The following is a 22,649-nucleotide window of genomic DNA, read 5'->3' as shown; positions in this document are numbered from 1 at the left end:
CAACTGGAGTGAGAGATATGGGAGGAAGTGTAAAATAAACCCAGTGAAGGGCCAGGGCACTTTGGGCACAACATGAACATTGCATCAATATCCGTGGTCACAAATTGTTTAAGATTTTACCAGAAACACTGCTGGGACAAGTGCAAAAGTCAAGAGAAAACTGGCCAAGTATCTCCCCCAAGTGCCAGATAAACCAGGCTGTGATGGATGTGTGTGCCAGCAAGCCAGCAGTAACAACTTGGTTAACCAGGGAAGCACCATACCAGTCTAGCCCAGGGCTGGGCTTTTCTCTCCGAGTAGAAAAAACTAGAAATTCTAGGATATATCAAATGTGAAGGTGGTGGTTCATAATACCAAACTCATAATGTTACTAGGCCGAGAATGTTCATTTACTTGTGAATGTTTTTGTTGAAGTTTCAAAACTGTCAGAACAAAAGTTTTCACAGATGTTAACATTTGAGTCTCCTACACAGAATAATGCTGGTCTGCGACCGCTGTGAAATGAGGTACGTTGATGAGACAAGGTGTGCTGTCATGTGTTCATCGTGTGTTAAAGAAGAAGGAATCAGATTTTCTCATCTAGATAATAAATGTCGATCATGTGGGCTAATCTATTGTCTAGATGGTAAGCTAATAACTAGCAGTGGTTTATGTTGTTTATATATTTTTTAATGTGTGAAATCAATATTTTTGGAGAAGACATTTTTCCTTGTGTATTTTTTCCCTAAATAACGTGAATTATTTCTTCCAGGAGAATGTGCGTGTCCAGGATGCTCTTTCATTCCTTATGGGGAGTTTGTGTGTTACAAATGTGAACTGGTGATGGACAATCTCTTGTTACATGAGTGTAACCTTGGTAAGATATTTGTAGTCTGTGCAGTATTTTGAATGTTTTTATGTGATCTCTCCCACAGTGCCTGTGATGATAAACAACAAAGGTGTCCAGATACATATTGCATACTTGATGCTACACGTCATCTAAATGTTTTCTGGAGGTGTCTTCTAAAGAATAAAAAGGAGCAGCACACACAACTCACATGTAGGAGACTGAAAGTTATGATAACATTTCAATGCAAGTTGGACCATTAACCAGTTACACAAGTGTGAAGGGAAAGGAGCCAGAATATAAACATGAGTGGGGGTAGGGATGGGAGAAGTGTAACGTGGGGAGGAATAGTATTAAATTGGTAGTGGTAGTAATAGTGGTGGAAGTGGTAGTGGAAAAAGTAGTGCAACAGTGATAGAAGGGGCAATAAGTAGGTAGAAGTGGTAGTGGAAAAAGTAGTGCAACAGTGATAGAAGTGGCAATAAGAAGGTAGAAGTGGCAGTGGAAAAAAAGGGGAAGAAAGTGGAGACTTAGCAAAGAGATAGTAATAGTGGAGGTAGTCAAAGATAAAGAGAAAAGAGCATTCCAGGAGAGCTAGTGGCCCACGATGGTAGGACCATATCCCAGTGGAACTAAATTCCATAGGACATAACCCACCTAGGCAGAAAATAGGAAAGGTAAAGAAAATATAGGAAAGGAGAAGAGGTAAGGAGAGGAGGAGATGGAGATCAGGTCAGGTCACGAGTGTTCTGTTTGGAGCATTTGAAAGTGTAATGAGAAAGGAAGGCACCTTCTGGGACAGAGCCATATATTCTGGCTCCCTTCCCTTTGTGCTTCTGTGTGACTTAGTTAATGGTCCAATTGAACCCCAAGTCCGACTGAAATGTTGTTATAAGTTTGTCTCCTTTGTGCATTTTATTTGAGTATAGTTAAAAAGGGATTTATTGATAACATTGTTGTGTATGATTGGCCTGGTAGATAGCCCAGACTTAAATCTGATAGAAAATGCATGGCACAATGTGAAGAAAGACATTCAGAAGCGAGAAACCTTGTCTGTCTCAAAGCTGAAAGAGGAACTGATGATGTATGTCACTATGGATATTGCTTATTTTTTATCTTTAGCAGAGTTCAGACTCAGGCACATGCAAGAAGTCATCAAAATTTAGGGGAAAATGACAAAATATTAACAGTAATATTAATACCTTTTATAGCTCCTTTTGTTTTGGCTTTCAAAGTTATATTTTTTCATGTGAAACAGGATAAGGAGCAATTTTTTTCTATCACTACAGCTCTGTTCCTTAATTTATTGATCAAGGGCTCTGTTTCGTGTATATACAGTTTACTGTGCATTACTTTATTGCACCTCTTGTAAAGGATTCTGTACACAGGTATTAAATGGCCTGGTTAGCCTTTTTCAGAGTCGTTATGGCTGCTTTGAGAGTTCATCAGCTATTACTCTAGTTACTGGCTATGTTGCTAATAAGAAGGACAGCATATCTGGTGACTGCACTCAGTTTGGCATTGTTGATGATGCAGTGGGTACTGGTGAGAATTGTAGGGGGTTGAACCCTCAGATAATGTAGTTACACTCTGAGGAACTGTAGGCTGGCAATCCTTAGGCTACAGGTATGTACTCATACAAGGAATCCAGTGCTTGTGCCTCACTTGGTCCTGGTTCAGCAGTGTATGATCCTTATGATTATAATAATCTTGGTCCTGGTGTGAATATGCAGTACATTATAGAACATATGGGCATCTCATGAAAAGGGATGAAGTTAGTCTTAATAAAATAAGGCAGCTCTTTAAAGCAGTGTTTTGAAGTTGCCATTTTAGCATTATTTATCATGCAAAACTAGAGAGGTTCAGCCATTCCATTGTAACTTTTGGATAATTGTCTGATAGGTAATTGAGCACCCACTGTACTTGAGTTTTGGAAGCTTAGTATATAATGTTTGCTGGATAGTGTATGTAAAATGGGAGGGAAAGGTTGTTTAAGCAAGTCAGAAGTTGCTAGAGATAAGAGTGAAAGATTTCTTTAGGTCACTTGGCCTAGGTGGAAAACAGACACTTGAAGAAAATTTATACTGCACATTAGTTTTTTGAAGAATACATTAATAATTCTATAATTTTAAATTGCAGGTGAAGAGAAAGGAGAAAATTTACAGTATGATGTGAAAATATCCACTCCATTTAATCTTCAAAGTGAAGATATAACTATAGAAGACCCTGCTCCCATCTTCAGTGTTTGGACTGGCCTACAGAACAATAAAAACAATAAAAATGGTATTGAAAGAGCAAATGATCATCTTGGCCTTTCTCACCCTAAGAGAATAGCAACTGAATTTAGAAAAGAATGCGAAGAAACTATGAAAAATGGAAGTGTGAGCTTGAATAAATTGAAACACGTTTCTGCCAACTCTCATAGAGATGATGAAGAAAAGCCACCCAAAAGAGGTAAGAAGTAAACAAAATTATTTCGTACTGGTAGTAGTTACAGGTGTTGATTTAAGACTTTAACAAAGTAAAACAGTGGATTATGTTCGAATATCTTTACAGTTGAACCCTGAAATTTGTGAGTTAGGTTCCTGGAGGCTATGAGAATCCTGACCCCTGCAGATATTAGATAATTTTTCATATAATACTGAAATCTTTCCTATTTTATATTTCATATGTACATTAATAAAGAATTTTAGTATTCAAAAATCTTAATTTTGATGATTGATGACTTGTGTGTGTAGATTAAAGATAGGAATGTTCGTTTTAATTCTTTTGTGTTATTATGGTAAATAGCAGAGATGACTTACTGCAGTCAGCAGAGTCACCTTGCTTATTTTTCAGTCACCAAATGCATACTTCTCTTATTTGTGCATATGTCACTCATTTTAAAATTGCTCGACTACATATTAAGTAGTACATCCCCCCCACAGGCGCTGTATAATCCTACGGGTTTAGCGCTTCCCCTTGATTATAATAATAATAATACATATTAAGTAAACACAAATATCCGTAATCCTTTAGTCATTTAGGTCATGTCTGACGAGTGATTCGCAGTTAAACTTATATAATTCGTAAGTTGAACTCCATTCTGGCAGCCAGAATAAGTTTTGAACTTCTTGGGCAGTGGTTGATCTCTAATACAGAGGTGAGGTGAAATTTGAGCAGAGCAACTGCTGGTATCTGGTAGTCAGAGTAAAACTATTCCCATATCCAAGGTCATGATTCTCTTGTCTGTCACCTAAGTGATATGGTAATGATTGTCTCTTCACCATATATTATAAAACCATTCCATAGCCTGAATCAGTTTAGAGTAGTAATACATACTTAAATTTGTACTATTTTTGCTACCTCTGTTTTTTGTAATTTTTTTTTATTATTAACACATTGGCTGTTTCCCACCAAGGCAGGGTGACCCGAAAAAGAAAAACTTTCACCATCATTCACACCATCACTGTCTTGCCAGAGGCACACTTACACTACAGTTTTAAAACTGCAACATTAACACCCCTCCTTCAGAGTGCAAGCACTGTACTTCCCATCTCCAGGACTCAAGTCTGGCCTGCTTGTTTCTTTGAATCCCTTTGTAAATATTACCCTGCTCACACTCCTACTTAAAATTGCACCATTATATAGTCTAAGCCTTAGGTTTAGTCTGTTCGAAATGCACGTGCATGCTAATGGATTTTTGTGCTTAACATTATTTTATTACATGTAAACTACATTTTTATACTGCACATAGAAAATAAATAAAATATATATTGAATATGAAATAAACTGCTAATTTATTCACTTTTCGGGGATTAACCCTTTCAGGGTCCATCCCGTAGATCTACGGCTTTGAAGCCAGGGTCCAAGCCGTAGATCTACACCAAAATTCTACCAGCTTTAAATTTAGAGCGAGATGGCTGGTAGGCCTACATATACGAGGATTGGTCTGCATGGTCAGTGTGCACAATAAACAAAAAATCGGGGCACCCGCATTGCTTTGTGGGAATCCCATTTACGGCTCACATTGAGCCAGTAAAGCACCTAAACTACTGGGAACGCCTGCAAGTCTTGAACATGTACTCATTGGAGCGGAGGAGAGAGAGGTACATGATAATATATACCTGGAAGGTACTCGAGGGCCTGGTCCCAAATCTGCACACTGCCATAACAACATACTGGAGTGAGAGATATGGGAGGAAGTGTAAAATAAACCCAGTGAGGAGCAGGGGTGCGGTGGGAACAATAAGGGAACACTGTATCAACATTCGGGGTCCCAGACTTTTCAACATCTTGCCAGAAGATATCAGAAACACTGCTGGAACAAGTGTTGAAGCCTTCAAGAGGCAACTAGACAAGTATCTTCACCAGGTGCCAGATCAACCAGGCTGTAATGGATATGTGGGGCAGCGGGCCTCCAGCAGCAACAGCCTGGTTGACCAGGCGAGCACCAGACGAGCCTGGCCCATGGCTGGGCTCAGAGAGTAGATATACTCTCGAAATTCTTCAAAGGTATTTTTTTTTTTTTTTTTTTATCACACTGGCCGATTCCCACCAAGGCAGGGTGGCCCGAAAAAGAAAAACTTTCACCATCATTCACTCCATCACTGTCTTGCCAGAAGGGTGCTTTACACTACAGTTTTTAAACTGCAACATTAACACCCCTCCTTCAGAGTGCAGGCACTGTACTTCCCATCTCCAGGACTCAAGTCCGGCCTGCCGGTTTCCCTGAACCCCTTCATAAATGTTACTTTGCTCACACTCCAACAGCACGTCAAGTATTAAAAACCATTTGTCTCCATTCACTCCTATCAAACACGCTCACGCATGCCTGCTGGAAGTCCAAGCCCCTCGCACACAAAACCTCCTTTACCCCCTCCCTCCAACCTTTCCTAGGCCGACCCCTACCCCGCCTTCCTTCCACTACAGACTGATACACTCTTGAAGTCACTCTGTTTCGCTCCATTCTCTCTACATGTCCGAACCACCTCAACAACCCTTCCTCAGCCCTCTGGACAACAGTTTTGGTAATCCCGCACCTCCTCCTAACTTCCAAACTACGAATTCTCTGCATTATATTCACACCACACATTGCCCTCAGACATGACATCTCCACTGCCTCCAGCCTTCTCCTCGCTGCAACATTCATCACCCATGCTTCACACCCATATAAGAGCGTTGGTAAAACTATACTCTCATACATTCCCCTCTTTGCCTCCAAGGACAAAGTTCTTTGTCTCCACAGACTCCTAAGTGCACCACTCACCCTTTTCCCCTCATCAATTCTATGATTCACCTCATCTTTCATAGACCCATCCGCTGACACGTCCACTCCCAAATATCTGAATACATTCACCTCCTCCATACTCTCTCCCTCCAATCTGATATCCAATCTTTCATCACCTAATCTTTTTGTTATCCTCATAACCTTACTCTTTCCTGTATTCACTTTTAATTTTCTTCTTTTGCACACCCTACCAAATTCATCCACCAATCTCTGCAACTTCTCTTCAGAATCTCCCAAGAGCACAGTGTCATCAGCAAAGAGCAACTGTGACAACTCCCACTTTATGTGTGATTCTTTATCTTTTAACAATATCAAAGGTAAAGGTATTGATATGCTTTGGCAGTAAATGTGTTCAGATATTTGGGAGTGGACATGTTGGAAGATGAGTCTGTGAAAGAACTATAGAATTGATAAAAGAGTGGGGGGTGGGGAAGTGAATGGTGGATGGTTCATTGAGGAATCTGTGGAGACAGACTATCCATGGAGACGAGAAAGGGAAATGTACCAGAGTATAATGGCACCAGCATTGTTGTATTGCTGTGAGACATCAGTTTTTAACATTGTACAAGAAGCATTGGAGACATTTTGTTTGAGGGCAATGTGTGGTGTGAATAATAAGTCTTGTGTTGAATGTGTTAGACAAGAGTAAGTGAAGGCATGCAGTTTTTATGACACTGTGCTGTTGGAATATGAGCAAAGTAACATTTTTGAAGGGATTCAGGGAAAACTGGTTTGTCACACACAAGTTCTGGCTCTGGGAAGTGCAGTGCCTACACTCTAAAGGAAGGGTGGTAATGTTTGGAGAGCTATCCAAACTGTAATGTCAGAAAGCTTCTGGCAAGTCAGTGATTGAATGAGTGCCAGTTAATTATTTTTTGTGTGTGGTGGTGGTGTCAATGGCAATGACTAGTGTGTTAAAGTAAAAATGAAAATTTCTGTGATGTGTATATGTTAAACCATAAAATAACAAAGATTCAATATTTAATACATATTTTTACCAGTACTTGTCTGAAAAGTTGATCCTGTCTTGTTCACTGGAAGGGATGTACTGGATCTTGTTTATTCTAGGCTGACTTAGAGTATTTGACAAGGATGAGAGAATTGACTGAGGTGAATCTGGGCATTTTTCAGGAGTTGTGTATACTGGGGGCTTTTGTGGAATTGTAGGTTGATGCTACTGCATTTTTTTTTTATATGCAGTAGGGCCTTGCTTTATGGCATTCCACTAATACGGACATTTTAAATTGTAACTAAAAAACTCTATATGTCTCTCCCACCTGACTTTCTAATAGTCACTGGTTGCCATCCAGTGTGTTTACATTCTTCGTGAGCATGTCTCTCCATTATGTCTGGAAACTTTCCAAAATTTCAAGTGCTTTAAAATTATTTCACACTATATATATAGTACTCTGGTAATTATACTTGTGTATACCTGTATCTAAATAAACTTACACTGTGCTGGCATACAGGTACATGTTAAAATCACTAAGAGTGTCTTATTAGTCTTGAAAACGTCATATTAATAATGATGTTAGCACACAATAATAATCACTCTGAGACGCATTAAATGATGTATATTACGTTAATATAGACATTTTGATTAATCCATCTATGATTTTTTTTAAATTATATAATAAACATGCTATGTAACATATTAACATAATAAATATACCCCACAGTTGAATAAATTAACATAAATATGAGATGTTATTCCAGTCGTCTTGCCGGAGTGTCGGAAAGAATAACGTTTTCTATAGTTCAGCACCAAAGACAATGTGTACGCAATAGTATTACTGGGGGTAGCTGTAGAAAATTATTCCTTTTGTATGCCTTCACTCAGTTTCATTCCTTCTAAAAATGGTGTGTTACATGAGAATGGGAGTGTTGCTCTTTATTTATTCTACTTTACCTACGTGGAGACAACTTGTACACAATGTAATGTGTTTGTATTATGGTATAAACTTCACAAACATGGAAATAAACATGTATCAACCTTAACTAGATGCTTTTGTCTGCTTGTTTGCATACTTTGAGACTCTGTCCTCTTTCTCTCGCTTATTCGTTTTTATCTTGTTTACTCGCCTCTCACCTTACATTAAGACTACAAATATTTTAAGGTAAGTAATGAGTGTACTGTATATGCATTTTATCACAGTAGGGTGCTTTAAATGTTGTAGTATATTACATGTGTGTGGGGTGGCCAGGTGGGCTAGCTTACCTACTACACCCGACTTCTTACAATAATTACTATTCACCTCTCGCCCAACATTAAGACTACAGATATTTTGTGGTAAGTAATGAGTGTACTATGTGTGTGTAATTTACTTTTTCTTGCTTTTTAATGCCTAGTTCTGTTGCTAACTTAATATATGTTACTGTAAACTTGTTATCTGGGATTTCTTCCTTTTAACGCACTGGCAGTATCCCACCGAGGCAGGGTGGCCCAAAATGAAAAACAAAAGTTTGTCTTTTTAACTTTAGTAATGTATACAGGAGAAGGGGTTACTAGCCCCTTGCTCCCAGCATTTTAGTCGCCTCTTACAACACGCATGGCTTACGGAGGAAGAATTCTGTTCTGCTTCCCCATGAAGACAAGAGGAAATAAACAAGAACTACAGTCATACTGGCCAGGTTGTGGCAGCGACCACCAAAATTCTACAGTGATTATGTATGATTGAGGTGAAAGTGTTGGATGATGATGAAAGTGTTTTCTTTTTAGGGTTTTTTTTTCTTTTTGGGTCACCCTGCCTTGGTGGGAGACAGCCAACTTGTTGAAAAAAAAAAAGTAAGAAAGTAGAAAAAAATCCAGAGGGGTGTGTATATATATGCTTGTACATGTATGTGTAGTGTGATTTAAGTGTAAGTAGAAGTAGCAGGACATACCTAAAATCTTGCAGGTTTATGAGACAGACAAAAGACACCAGCAATCCTACCATCATGTAAAACAATTACAGGCTTCCTTTTTACACTCACTTGGCTGGACAGTAGTACTTCCCTGGGTGGTTGCTGTCTACCAAACTACTACCTAAGAAGAATTTTTTTTTTTTTCAACAAACCGGCCGTATCCCATAAATACATATATTTTTTTTTTTTAACAAGTCGACCGTCTCCCACCGAGGCAGAGTGACCCAAAAAGAAAGAAAATCCCCAAAAAGAAAATACTTTCATCATCATTCAACACTTTCACCTCACTCACACATAATTGCTGTTTTTGCAGAGGTGCTCAGAACACAACAGTTTAAAAGCATATACGTATAAAGATACACAACGTATCCCTCCAAACTGCTAATATCTCAAAACCCCTCCTTTAGAGTGCAGGCATTGTACTTCCCATTTTCAGGACTCAAGTCCGGCTATATAAAAATAACCGGTTTCCCTGAATCCCTTCACCATCCCAAATACCATTCGTCTCCATTCACTCCTATCGAACACGCTCATGCATGCCTGCTGGAAGTCCAAGCCCCTCGCCCACAAAACCTCCCTTACCCCTTCCTTCCAACCTTTTCAAGGACGACCCCTACCCTGCCTTCCTTCTCCTACAGATTTAAATGCTCTTCATGTCATTCTACTTTGATCCATTCTCTCTAAATGACCAAACCACCTCAACAACCCCTCTTCAGCCCTCTGACTAGTACTTTTATTAACTCCACACCTTCTCCTAATTTCCACACTCTGAATTTTCTGCATAATATTTACACCACACATTGCCCTTAGACAGGACATCTCCACTGCCTCCAACCGCCTCCTCGCTGCAGCATTCACAACCCAAGCTTCACACTCATATAACAGTGTTGGTACTACTATACTTTCATAACATTCCCTTCTTTGCCTCCATAGATAACGTTTTTTGACTCTACATATACCTCAACGCACCACTCACCTTTTTTCCCTCATCAATTCTATGATTAACCTCATCCTTCATAAATCCATCCGCCGACACGTTAACTCCCAAGTATCTGAAAACATTCACTTCTTCCATACTCCTCCTCCCCAATTTGATATCCAATTTTTCTTTAAATCATTTGATACCCTCATCACCTTACTCTTTTCTATGTTCACTTTCAACTTTCTACCTTTACACATACTCCCAAACTCATCCACTAACCTTTGCAATTTTTCTTTAGAATCTCCCATAAGCACAGTATCATCAGCAAAAAGTAACTGTGTCAATTCCCATTTTGTATTTGATTCCCCATAATTTAATCCCACCCCTCTCCCGAACACCCTAACATTTACTTCCTTTACAACCCCATCTATAAATACAGTGGACCCCCGCTTAACGATCACCTCCAAATGCGACCAATTATGTAAGTGTATTTATGTAAGTGCATTTGTACGTGTATGTTTGGGGGTCTGAAATGGACTAATCTACTTCACAATATTCCTTATGGGAAAAAATTCGGTCAGTACTGGCACCTGAACATACTACTGGAATGAAAAAAGTTCGTTAACCGGGGGTCCACTGTATATTAAACAACCATGGTGACATTACACATCCCTGTCTAAGACCTACTTTTACCGGGAAGTATTCTCCCTCTCTTCTACACACCCTAACCTGAGCCTCACTATCCTCATAAAAACTCTTTACAGCATTTAATAACTTACCACCTATTCCATACACTTGCAATATCTGCCACATTACTCCCCTATCCACTCTATCATATGCCTTTTCTAAATCCATAAATGCAATAAAAACTTCCCTACCTTTATCTAGATACTGTTCACATGTATGCTTCAATGTAAACACTTGATCTGCACATACATATATATGTATTAATATGATTTTACATTGCAGGTGAAGGGAAGCAAGGAGAAAAATCGCACGGTTTGGAAATTTTGAATCCAGTTCGACTGCGAGTTGAAAATGCAGCAGTAGAGAACTCTACTCCAGTTAGCACTATTTGGACAGGCTTACAGTACAAAAGTAGTAGTAATAACACTGATGATGGCACTGAAAACCTGAAAGTAATGGAGCAAGCACATAATTATTCTAATCTCTCTCATTTTGATGAAGAAAATGAAATTACAAAAGAAGAGTTCTACGAAGAAGAAGAAACTGAAATAAATTTAGAAAAAAAGTTGAATATTGTGGAACAGCCTGTTTTTTGTAACTCTCATAAAGATAAAAAGTCATCAAAACAAGGTAAGAAATCAGGGATTTACATTCCTAAGAAAGCATGATGATATATTATCCCTAATCAGATTAAAAAATGTATATGCTGTATTTTTAACTGTGCAGGTGTAACAAACTTAACAAGAATATTTGAGACAAGGGATATTGTGTGGCACCAGCATCTGAAAAATAGCCAAGCACTCTAGGCCCCACCTGAAACTAACACTATTGTCAGACAATAGGCAGGGGGCTGATATCTAGGGTATGCATCAATCCAAGGACAGTATTAAATTGTTCATAAACTTACAAACTCTATTATTTTTTAAGTACCACTGTAAACTTTTCCATTCAGTAAGAAGTGTAATTCCCAAATTTATTTGATTTTTGCAGTTATTTCTTGAATTTAAAATCTTATATAATTATGGTTAGGTCTGTTGCATTCCTCTTCCACTTTGGTTTGCTTGCAGTTTGTACTAAAGTACAGTGGACCCCCGGTTAACGATATTTTTTCATTCCAGAAGTATGTTCAGGTGCCAGTACTGACCGAATTTGTTCCCATAAGGAATATTGTGAAGTAGATTAGTCCATTTCAGACCCCCAAACATACACATACAAACGCACTTACATAAATACATTTACATAATTGGTCGCATTGGGAGGTGATCGTTAAGCGGGGGTCCACTGTATTCCTGTTCAGTTTTCCATAACTCAATCATTTAATATTTATCTTCACTGAACATCATTCTTTTCTGTGGCCCATTCAAAGACTTGGCTAATATTAGCTTGAAGGTTTGTTGTAGCCTTATTAAATAAATACAGTGGACCCCCGGTTAACGATATTTTTTCACTCCAGAAGTATGTTCAGGTGCCAGTACTGACCGAATTTGTTCCCATAAGGAATATTGTGAAGTAGATTAGTCCATTTCAGACCCCCAAACATACACGTACAAACGCACTTACATAAATACACTTACATAATTGGTCGCATTGGGAGGTGATCATTATGCGGGGGTCCACTGTAAATAAAATATTTATTGTCCAAGAAGATACATAATTTTACAGATTGTTTTACACTGGTAATTTCTGACGTGGCACTTTAGTAGGAATTTTGGTATCTGTAATGGATTTTATGGTGCTTTGATTTTTACATCTGTTTGATATGACAATAGAAAATTTAAGCTGTATGCCTCGTAAAAACAGCTTTGTACTATGAAGGAATCTGCTTTAACTTTGTTGATGTTTTCCTTTTGTAATATGAATGGGATAATTCTAAGACTTGAGTCCTGGAGGTGGGAGGTAGAGTGCATGTACTTTAACCCGTAAATGGTCCAAACGTATATATACGTTTTTTCAACATTTGAAAGTACGTAAAAAAAGTAGATCATCTTTTTGTTTTTCTACCTTTGAAAAATGTGAAAAAAAACTTTGATCTACTTTTTTTTTTTTTGTTATATTTGAAAATATGTAAAAAAAACTTAGATCTACTTTTGTAGCACTACACATGTGAACGTAGATCTGCTTGGACCGTTTGCGGGTTAAAGGAAGGGTTTCAAACATTTGCTGTTTAGAGGGACATGTAAACTGTCATAGCTGTGTGCCTCTGGTAAGACAATGATAGTGTGAATGATGGTGAAAGTTTTTCTTTTTTGGGTCACCCTGCCACTGTGGGAGATGGCTAGTATGTGTGAAAACGTCAGAGTTTAGAAATGTTGTGCTTAAGTTCTTTGAAAATAATACATTTTATAAATATAATTTTACATTGCAGGTGAAAAGAAGCAAGGAGAAATATCTCATGATTTGGGATTTTCTAGTCCAGTTCAATCTCAAGTTTATTTTAAAAATAGAGTTAAGGCAAACTCTGCTCCAGCTCTTACTGTTTGGACTGGCCAGTGCATTAATAGAACTAATAACAGTGATGGTGGTATTAAAAACCTGAAAGTAGAGGAGGCAGATTATTCCGATATCTCACACTTTGATGGAGCAGAATGTGAATTTACAAAAGAAGAGTTCTCTGAAGAAGAAACTAATAAAAATGTTGATACAAATTGGAGTAAGATGGAGCATCATGTTTTTCCTAACTCTGAAGATAATGAAAAGTCACCAAAACAAGGTAAGAAATAAGTGAAACAATTTTCTGGGCTATGAAACATTTTCTTGAATTTTATAATTCTATCACTTGTACCAGTAGGAAATACAAGCAATGATTTATGATCCTAAAAAAGCATAATGATAGATTTAATCTGAAATTAATGAAATTGGGCAGGATATTATTGTCACAAGGGACGTGGTTATTATAGATTTAGCCAGACTTGAGCCCTGGAAATGGGAAGTACAATGCCTGCACTTTAAAGGAGGGGTCTGGTATATTGACAGTTTGGAGGGACTTTTAAACTGTCATATCTGAGTGCCTCTACAAAGACAGTGATTATGTATGAGTGAGGTGAAAGTGTTGAATGATGATGAAAGTACGTACAGTGGACCCCCGCCTAACAATATTATTTCAATCCAGAAGTCTGTTTGGGTGCCGTTATAGACCGAATTTGTTCCCATAAGAAATATTGTGAATTACATTAGTCGGTTTCAGACCCCCAAAAATACACCTACAAAAGCACTTACAAAAATACACTTCCATAATTGGTCGAGTTGGGAGCTGGTCGTTAGGCGGGGGTCCACTGTATTTTCTTTTTGGGTCACCCTGCCTCGGTGGGAGACGGCCGATTATGCATACTGCAGCTTTTTGTTGAGCAGTTATTTTCTTTAGGTGATTAGCTGTAGTAGATCACCAGGCACAAATACCATAGATGAGGTAAGGATAGATTAGAGATTAATAAAGTAATGCTGTTTGAGGTATATAGTAATGTATCTTAGAGAGGATGCCCACTGTTTTGGAGACCTTGATTATGTACTGGAGGTGGATGTTGAATTTTAAATTGCTGTCAAAGTAAGAGACCTAAGAATTGTCCCTTATTTTGTATTACAATGTGTGAATCATTATTTTGAGTTGCACATTTGCACTTTTGTTTTCAGACATATAGATCTTGTCAGTATGAAGAGTGAGATTATTGGTAGTCATCCAAAGTAGATATTGAGAGATGCATTGGGAAGGTTACTCTTGTATATAAAGAATAAGCAGAGGTCCAATAACTGTCCTGAGGCACCCCTATGTTGATAGGCCGAGTTGATGAGGTTGTCATTGATGACTACATTTTGGTGTCTTCTATTAGGGTAGCATTTTAAGTATGCAATAGTATGATCTCTGATATCATAATGTTCTGGTTTTACAATATTTTGTGGTCTTCAGAACATCTTAATCACATAAATATGTAATGGTTTTCAAACTAGACTTCTTATTATGATAAAATTTCATAAGAGCTCAGTGCTGTAAGGCCAATATAAACTTGCTGCTGCTGTTCTGTTTAATATTCTCTTGATCTGCTTTGTTAAAAAGCTGAGCACTAGATATGTGAGCATGTTAGAATGGAATGATTGATGGTGAATGGACTACCACAGTGTGTTATATTCCATAAATGTGATCCAACATATTGTCGTCATGAAGGTTTTTTGTCTTTTTTCAACATACTAATCATCTCCCATTGTGGCAGGGTAACTTGAACTTTTGCATTTAGTAATTTATACAGAAGAAAGGATTACTAGCTCCTTGCTCCCGGCATTTTAGTCACATCTTATGACACGCATGGCTTATGGAGGAAGGATTCTTCCCCACTTCCCCATGAAGAAGGATGTTATACAGTGGACCCTCGACCAACGATATTAATCCGTTCTTGAGAGCTCATCGTTAATCGAAATTATCGTTAGTCGAGTTAATTTTCCCCATAAGAAATAATGGAAATCAAATTAATCCGTTCCTGACACCCCAAAGGATTGAAAAAAAAATTTTTACCACATGAAGCATTAATTTCAATACACACAAACTGAAGAAGACATGCACAGTTACATGACACTTACCTTTATTGAAGATCTGGTGATGATTGATGGGATGGGAGGAGGGGAGAGTGTGGATGGTGTTAGTGTTTAGAAGGGGAATCCCCTTCCATTAGGACTTGAGGTAGCAAGTCTTCCGGGGTTACTTCCCTTGTTCTTTTAATGCCACTAGGACCAGCTTCAGAGTCACTGGACTTCTGTCGCACATATCTGTCCATAGAGGCCTGTACCCCCCATTCCTTTATGACATTTCTGAAGTGTTTCACAACATTGTCAGTGTACATGTTGCCAACACGGCATGCAGTAGCTGTGTCAGGGTGATTTTCATCCATAAAGGTTTGCACTTTAAGCCACATTGCACAGATTTCCTTAATCTTAGAAGTAGGCAACTTCTTCAATTTCTCTATCCCCTCCTCCGAAGCAGTTTCCTCAGGTCTGGCCTCTTGCTGTTGAAGATGATCTAGCAGCTCATCAGTGGTTAGTTCTTCATTGTCCTTCTCCACCAACTCTTCCACATCCTCCCCACTAACCTCCAACCCCAAGGACTTCCCCAGTGCCACAGTGGATTCCTCAACTGGCATAGGATTCTCAGGGTTAGCCTCAAACCCTTCAAAATCCCTTTTGTCTACACATTCTGGCCACAGTTTTTTCCAAGCAGAGTTCAAGGTCCTCTTAGTCACTCCCTCCCAAGCCTTACCTATAATGTTTACACAATTGAGGATGGTAAAGTGATCTCTCCAAAACTCTCTTAGAGTCAGTTGAGTTTCTGAGGTCACTACAAAGCACCTTTGAAGTTGGAAATGACCTGCTGGTCCATGGGCTGCAGGAGAGGAGTGGTATTAGGAGGCAAAAACTTCACCTAAATGAAGCTCTGCCAAGTCTGAAGGATGACCAGGAGCATTGTCTAATACCAGGAGGCACTTAAGGTCCAATTTATTTTCCAGGAGGTAATTTTTCACAGTGGAGGCAAATGCATGGTGTAACCAGTCATAGAAAAAGTCCCTAGTGACCCATGCCTTACTGTTTGCCCTCCACAGCACACACAAATTAACCTTGAGGACATTGTTTTTCCTGAACACTCTGGGAGTTTCAGAGTGATACACCAATAAAGGCTTCACTTTGCAATCACCACTAGCATTGGCACACATCAACAGAGTAAGCCTGTCTTTCATAGGCTTATGTCCTGGAAGTGCCTTTTCCTCCTGAGTAATGCACGTCCTGCTTGGCATTTTCTTCCAAAACAGGCCTGTTTCGTCGTTTTATCACAATTAAACACTTGTTCAGGTTTCAGTCCTTCACTGTCTATGTACTCCTTGAATTCCTGCACATATTTTTCAGCTGCTTTGTGGTCTGAACTGGCAGCCTCACCATGCCTTATCACACTATGAATGCCACTACGCTTCTTAAATCTCTCAAACCAACCTTTGCTGGCCTTAAATTCACTCACATCACCACTAGTTGCTGGCATTTTTTTAATTAAATCATCATGCAACTTCCTAGCCTTTTCACTTATGATCGCTTGAGAGATGCTATCTCCTGCTATCTGTTTTTCGTTTATCCACACCAATAAGAGTCTCTCAACATCTTCTATCACTTGCGATCTCAGTTTCGAAAACATAGTTGCACCTGTGGCAAGAACAGCTTCCTTGATTGCTGTTTTCTTGCCCATAATAGTAACGATGGTTGACTGGGGTTTACTATACAACCTGACCAGCTCGGAGACACGCACTCCACTTTCATACTTAGCAATGATCTCTTTCTTCATCTCCATAGTAATTCTCACCCTTTTTGCTGTAGGGTTGGCACTAGAAGCTTCCTTGGGGCCCATGGTGACTTATTTTGCAGGTGCAATCACTACAAACGCTGTGATAATATGAAATGTTCCAATTGTATGTTTGGAAGTGACAGCGGTGGCTGGCTGGCTTGTAAACACTGGCACCCATGGGACAAGTGAGGCGCGCTCAGGCCAAAGTGGACGCGTCTCGAACGGAACGAATAGCATTGGTCGGGTTTTTTAGCGCTAGTTGAGGCAAAATTTTTGTGTTAAAATGTATCGTTAGTCGGATTTATCGTTAATCAATGCCATCATTGGTCGAGGGTCCACTGTATATGTATAAGAATATTTTGTGCTTTGGAAGCTGGTAAATTAGTGTACACTGCAAGTGAGATGGGTAGTGCTGTTAGGATGTTAAATGTGTCTGAAAGTGTTTGAGAAGCTGTTATTGAACCATTAAACTATCCAAATGTAGATCTACGTCCACGTGCGGGGAGCTCCGAACGTAGATCTATGTTTTTTTTTTTTTACATGTTTTCAAATGGGGAAAATCAAGGTCGGAGCACTACGCATGTGAACATAGACCTACTTTTTTTTTTACATGGTTTCAAATGGGAAAAATCAAGGTTGGAGCACTATGCATGTGAACGTAGATCTGCATTTTTTTTACATGCTTTCAAATGGGGAAAATCAAGGTCGGAGCACTACGCATGTGAACGTAAATCTACATTTGGACAGTTTAAGAGTTAATGTATCCCACAACTAGGATGGACAGGTTGTAGCTTAGAGGGTCAAAGGCAACTGGAGAGTGGGTGAGGGTACATTGTTTCTTCTTGAATTAGAAACAGTCAGTAAGCTAAAGAAACTTTAGATTAAACTTATTTGAACAATATACAGTGTTAATGTAATTTTTCATTGCAGGTGAAAAGCAAGGAGAAAAATTTCCATGTAGTTTGGAAATTTCTAATCCAGTTAACCCAAAAGTAGAAAATACAGCTATGGAAGATGCAGCTACCACCATCACTGTTTGGACTGGCTTACAGTGCAGCAATAATGAGTGATGGTGTTATTGACAGTGAAAAATAAAAGTAATGGTGAAAGCAGAGGATCATTCTGGCCTTTCTCAATTTAATAAGTTGGAATGTGCATTTAAAAGTTATCTGAAGAAAGAATTGTAAAATATGTAGATACAAGCTGGAGTAAGTTGGAGCATCACTTTTTTACTAAGAGTCTTAAATGCAGTGAAGCAAAAATCAGCTTAGGAAAAGAGGTAAGAAATTAATAAAATTTGTGTAGTTATTTCTCTTAATGTGAAAGCTGAAATTGTTAGTAGTTTGTTGCAAAAATATTTAAAATACCTTTGATAATTAAAGTTCATGAGTAGTAGTAGTAGTAGTAGGTAGTAGTAGTAGTTGGTAGTAGTAGTAGTTGGTAGTAGTAGTTGGTAGTAGTAGTTGGTAGTTGTTAGTAGTTGTTAGTAGTTAGTAGTTGTTAGTAGTTAGTAGTTGTTAGTAGTTGTTAGTAGTAGTAGTTAGTAGTTAGTAGTAGTAGTTAGTAGTGAGATGAGAGGCTAACATTAACCTAAGGCACTGTAAGAGTTGAACATCAGTTTGTGGGAAGTTATTCCTTAAGAGGGTAAATAATTTTTTTTATCATTTAGCTTAAATTATTATTATAAGCAAGGGGAAGTGCTAAATTCGTAGAATTATACAGCACCTGTGGGGTGGATGTGGGAGGTATTCAGGCTTAATTCAGGGAACTGGAGCACAGATCCAATTCCCAAGATCAAGAGCCCCTCACCAGCATCAAGGAACCTTCCTTGAGGGGATTCAGCTTAAAGTATAGAGTACACAGTGTGTTTAAGTTAATGCTTTATGTTGGTGATAAAATATTTTGAAATGTTTATTCATATATTGTTTATTAAAGGGTGGTACATTGGTGTGTATTAGTAATGTCTAAAAATGTCCATATTACACCCAGAAGCCAAGTTAAGTTGGTTCATCCATTTGTCAAACTTGTGTGCCCTCTTGCATGTTTGGAAAGTTGGAAAACGTGTATATTGTTGGGAATGGAAAAAATAATGGAAGGCAGATTACATTAAAAGCAAATTTATTTAGGGTGAAAATATTACAAAATGTATGCAAATTAACTACTGGATGGTCCAACAAGACTGTGAGATGAATGTTTTTTTTTTATTCGCCGGTATATTAATGGTGATTTTTTTTTTTTTTTTTTTTTTTTTTTTTTTTTTTTTTTTTTTTTTTTTTTTTGATCACCCTGTCTTGGTGGAAAATGGCCAGTGTAATAAAATAATAAAAAGTGCATTTGTTCAAAAGAGGGGAATGTATTGAAAGCATAGTTATACCAATGCTCTTATATGGGTATGAAGCATGGGTGGTGAATGTTGCAACAAGGAGAAGGCTGGAGGCAGTGGAGATGTCATGTCTGACAGCAATGTGTGGTGTGAATATAATGCAGAGAATCCCTAGTTTGAAAATTAGAAGAAGGTGCAGGATTACCAAAACTATTATCCAGGGGGCTGAGGAGGGGTTGTTGAGGTGGTTCAGACATGTAGAGAGGATGGAACAAAATAGAATGACGAGTGTATGAACCTGTAGTGGAGGGAAGGCGGGGTAGAGGTCAGCCTACAAAAGGTTGGAGGGAGGGGGTAAAGGAGGTTTTGTGTGCGAGGGGCTTGGACTTCCAGCAAGCATGTGTGAGCGTGTTAGATAGGAGCGAATGAAGGCAAATGGTTTTTAGAACTTGACATGCTGTTGGAGAGTGAGCAAGGTAACATTTATGAAGGGATTCAGGGAAACTGGCAGGCCAGACTTGAGTCCTGGAGATGGTAAGTACAGTGCCTGCACTCTGAAGGAGGGGTATTAACCCTTTGACTGTCGCAACCCCCAATCCTGAGGTGTCTCCTGGTGTCGCAAAATTTAAAAAAAAAAAAATTATTTTTTCTTATGAAATGATAGAGAATCTTTTCCCGATTGTAATGACACCAAAAAAACGAAATTTGATGGAAAACTGACGGAATTATGCTCTCGTGAAGTTAGCGACCTCGGCGCTGTTTACAAATCGGCGATTTCGCCCACTTTGAGCCCTATTTTCGGCTAATTCCATTGTTCCAGTCGCCCAAACTCATAGCTATTTCTTTAGAACTCCATTTTTTCTATCGATTGAGTACAAGAAACTGCCCATTTACCGATTTCAACTACCTAATAATGTGGTCAGAAATTTGCAATTTGGCCAATTTCACGAAAACTAAAAAATATGACAATTTCAAAATAAGGTCCAGAATGAACAATGCAGACATTCCTGGCTCTAAAATAACATTTTCTTTGTTCATCAGTCATGTCTCCAGGCCCCTCTGATATTACTCTTGCTTTCTATTTTGAATTTTTATTCAAACAAAAAATAGAAGACTTACTATTATGCAGACTACTGCAATACTGTAATAATTGTATAAATAACATCAACCCATTCATGACTGCATATTAGAATGGCTAGTTGGACATTTATTGGACAATGGCATCATTTGTTTACTTTTGAACATTGGCAAAAATCAAACATTTCCCCTACTTTGAGCTCCATTTCTAGGTTCTTTTTATAGTAAAATCAATCAAAATCACCTCTATTTCTATAATATGTTTTCCATTCTATCAAATGAGACCAAGAAAACGAGAATACAACCATAAATACTATACGAAAATAGACCACAAAGTCGGCATTTTAATTAAAAAAAACGGTCGGAGTTTTTTTTTTCTCATTATGCACTGCGTGCTCCAGGATTTTTTTTATATGGTGCACACTGACCACACAGACCCATTCTCTCACATGTGAGCCTACCAGCTTTCTCCTGCTTGATTTGAAGCCACTAGAATTTATGAGTATATATACGTCAAACACGGTACCTCGTAAGACGTATATATACGGCCGCGACAGTCAAAGGGTTAATGTTGCAGTTTTATAGTTGGCGTAAGCATGCCTCTGACCTGCGTCAGGAAACACTTGTTCTGTGTCCTGACAAACCTTACCTAACCTAACCTCTGACAAGACAGTGATGGAGTGAATGATGGTGAAAGATTTTCTTTTTCGGTACACCCTGCCCTGGTGGGAGATGGCCGATGTGTTAATAAAATAAAAAAAAATGTTAGAGACGAACGAAGGGAGCATATTGGTATATATTGAATAAGAAGGTATTAGTGAGAGAGAATATGTTAAGAAATTAGTTAAATTAATAATGATACAGTATTTTTATTTTCAGAGCCCTTAGAGTGTGCAATGCTAAGTCCTTGAACGATGAGCTTGCCTACATAACTATTGGTAAAGCCTTCAGATCCCTAAAATTGTCAAACAACATGAACACTTGCCAACTTGAGGCCACTAGCCTCCAAATACATAAAGTTGAGAAAGACACCTCAACAGGGTTTTCCTTGCTGATGATGAGTGGACAGCCTTTACTCAAGCCTTAATCTTGCGGAAGATGAGATGGGTTTCCAGTTGCCACAAAAACTCTCAGGGACTTCACAGGACCTAAACTAAATGATGGACTAGCATTCCACATGTGTGCAGCATCCTTGCAAAAGGCTGCAACAAAGTATATTGGGAAAACTGGGAGAAACCCAAAGACTTCCATTGGCAAACACCTGTCATATCAACAAAATTGCTTGTGTAGTACACAAGAACACAATCTTGCATCTTGTGGACCAGGAAGGGGCTGACTTTGTCAGTTGAAGAGAGCCCAAGAGCAGAGAGGCTTTCAGTTTAGCAGTGTCTCCTCACTTGTATCATACTCACAAATAGGAACAAACCTCAGGCTAACACACTTGTACAACTCAAGCCGTGTATCAACATTCTCAGGAAGCTGAGAACTGCAGTAGGCCTACCAGCCCTTCCACACTTGAATGCACTGGCCACTTCACCTTCACCTGACCAACTTACCTCCTCTACCATATGAGAATGTCTTTGATTTTCTTTATTCACTCAAGAAAGCTTACTACAAGTGAAAGAAGCATTGTGTACTTTTATAATTAAACGTCCTTCTGTTTATTAGTCTTTTTATCAAATTGTTGGCTGTTGCCACTATTTCACATAGAATTTTTGGAAAGCTTTTAGGATGGAAGCAGTCATATCTGAAGAGCATGCAAACTGCAATTTTTATATTTGATCTAGATAACCCATTGTCACATGTGAGAGTATCTCTTCTATACAAATACAAATAGTTTACATACTTTTTTTTTTTTAACATGTCAGCCATTTCCCACCTAGACAGGGTGACCCAAAAAGAAAGAAAAAAACATTCATCATTCAACCCTTTCACCATCATTCATATATAATCACTGTCTTTGCAGAGGCACTCAGATATGACAGTTTAGATGTCACTCCAAACAGCCAATGTCACAAACCCCTTCTTTAAAGTGCAGGTATTGTGCTTCCCAGCTCCAGGACTCAAGTCCAACTAACCTGTTTCCCTGAATCTCTTCAGAAAATATTACCCTGCTCACAGTCCAACAACTCATCAGGTCCCAAAAACCATTCATCTCCATTCACTCCTAATGCGCTCATGCACGCTTGCTGGAAGTCCCATCCCCTCGCCCACAAAACCTTCTTTACCTCCAGCCTTTTCTTTTTAGGACGACCCCTACGCCACCTTCCTTTCCCTACAGATTTATACGCTCTCCAAGTCAACAACCCCTCTTCACCCCTCTGACTTAATACT

General features: G+C 38.7%; 1 protein-coding gene across 2 annotated transcripts; it reads left to right on the top strand.

The window, feature by feature from the left end:
• Nucleotides 1-450: 450 nt before the first annotated feature.
• On the top strand, nt 451-21,979 carry LOC128698359 (uncharacterized). Of its 2 annotated transcripts, none has more exons than XM_053790571.2 (7): nt 451-625; nt 752-856; nt 2,966-3,280; nt 10,891-11,238; nt 12,974-13,318; nt 17,846-18,194; nt 21,195-21,979. In XM_053790571.2, the coding sequence occupies exons 1-6, from the start codon at nt 478-480 to the stop codon at nt 17,983-17,985; spliced, it is 1,401 nt and encodes a 466-aa protein (XP_053646546.2). In that variant the 5' UTR covers nt 451-477; the 3' UTR covers nt 17,986-18,194; nt 21,195-21,979. The 2 variants fall into 2 exon arrangements, with proteins under 2 accessions (XP_053646546.2, XP_053646547.2); XM_053790572.2 differs by having other exon boundaries at nt 21,180-21,979.
• Nucleotides 21,980-22,649: the final 670 nt, after the last annotated feature.

The sequence above is a fragment of the Cherax quadricarinatus genome, unplaced genomic scaffold, assembly GCF_038502225.1.
Source record: "Cherax quadricarinatus isolate ZL_2023a unplaced genomic scaffold, ASM3850222v1 Contig2394, whole genome shotgun sequence".
Taxonomy (NCBI): domain Eukaryota; kingdom Metazoa; phylum Arthropoda; class Malacostraca; order Decapoda; family Parastacidae; genus Cherax; species Cherax quadricarinatus.
The sequence above is the reverse complement of the archived record's forward strand: the minus strand, read 5'-3'. Positions and strand labels throughout refer to the sequence as shown.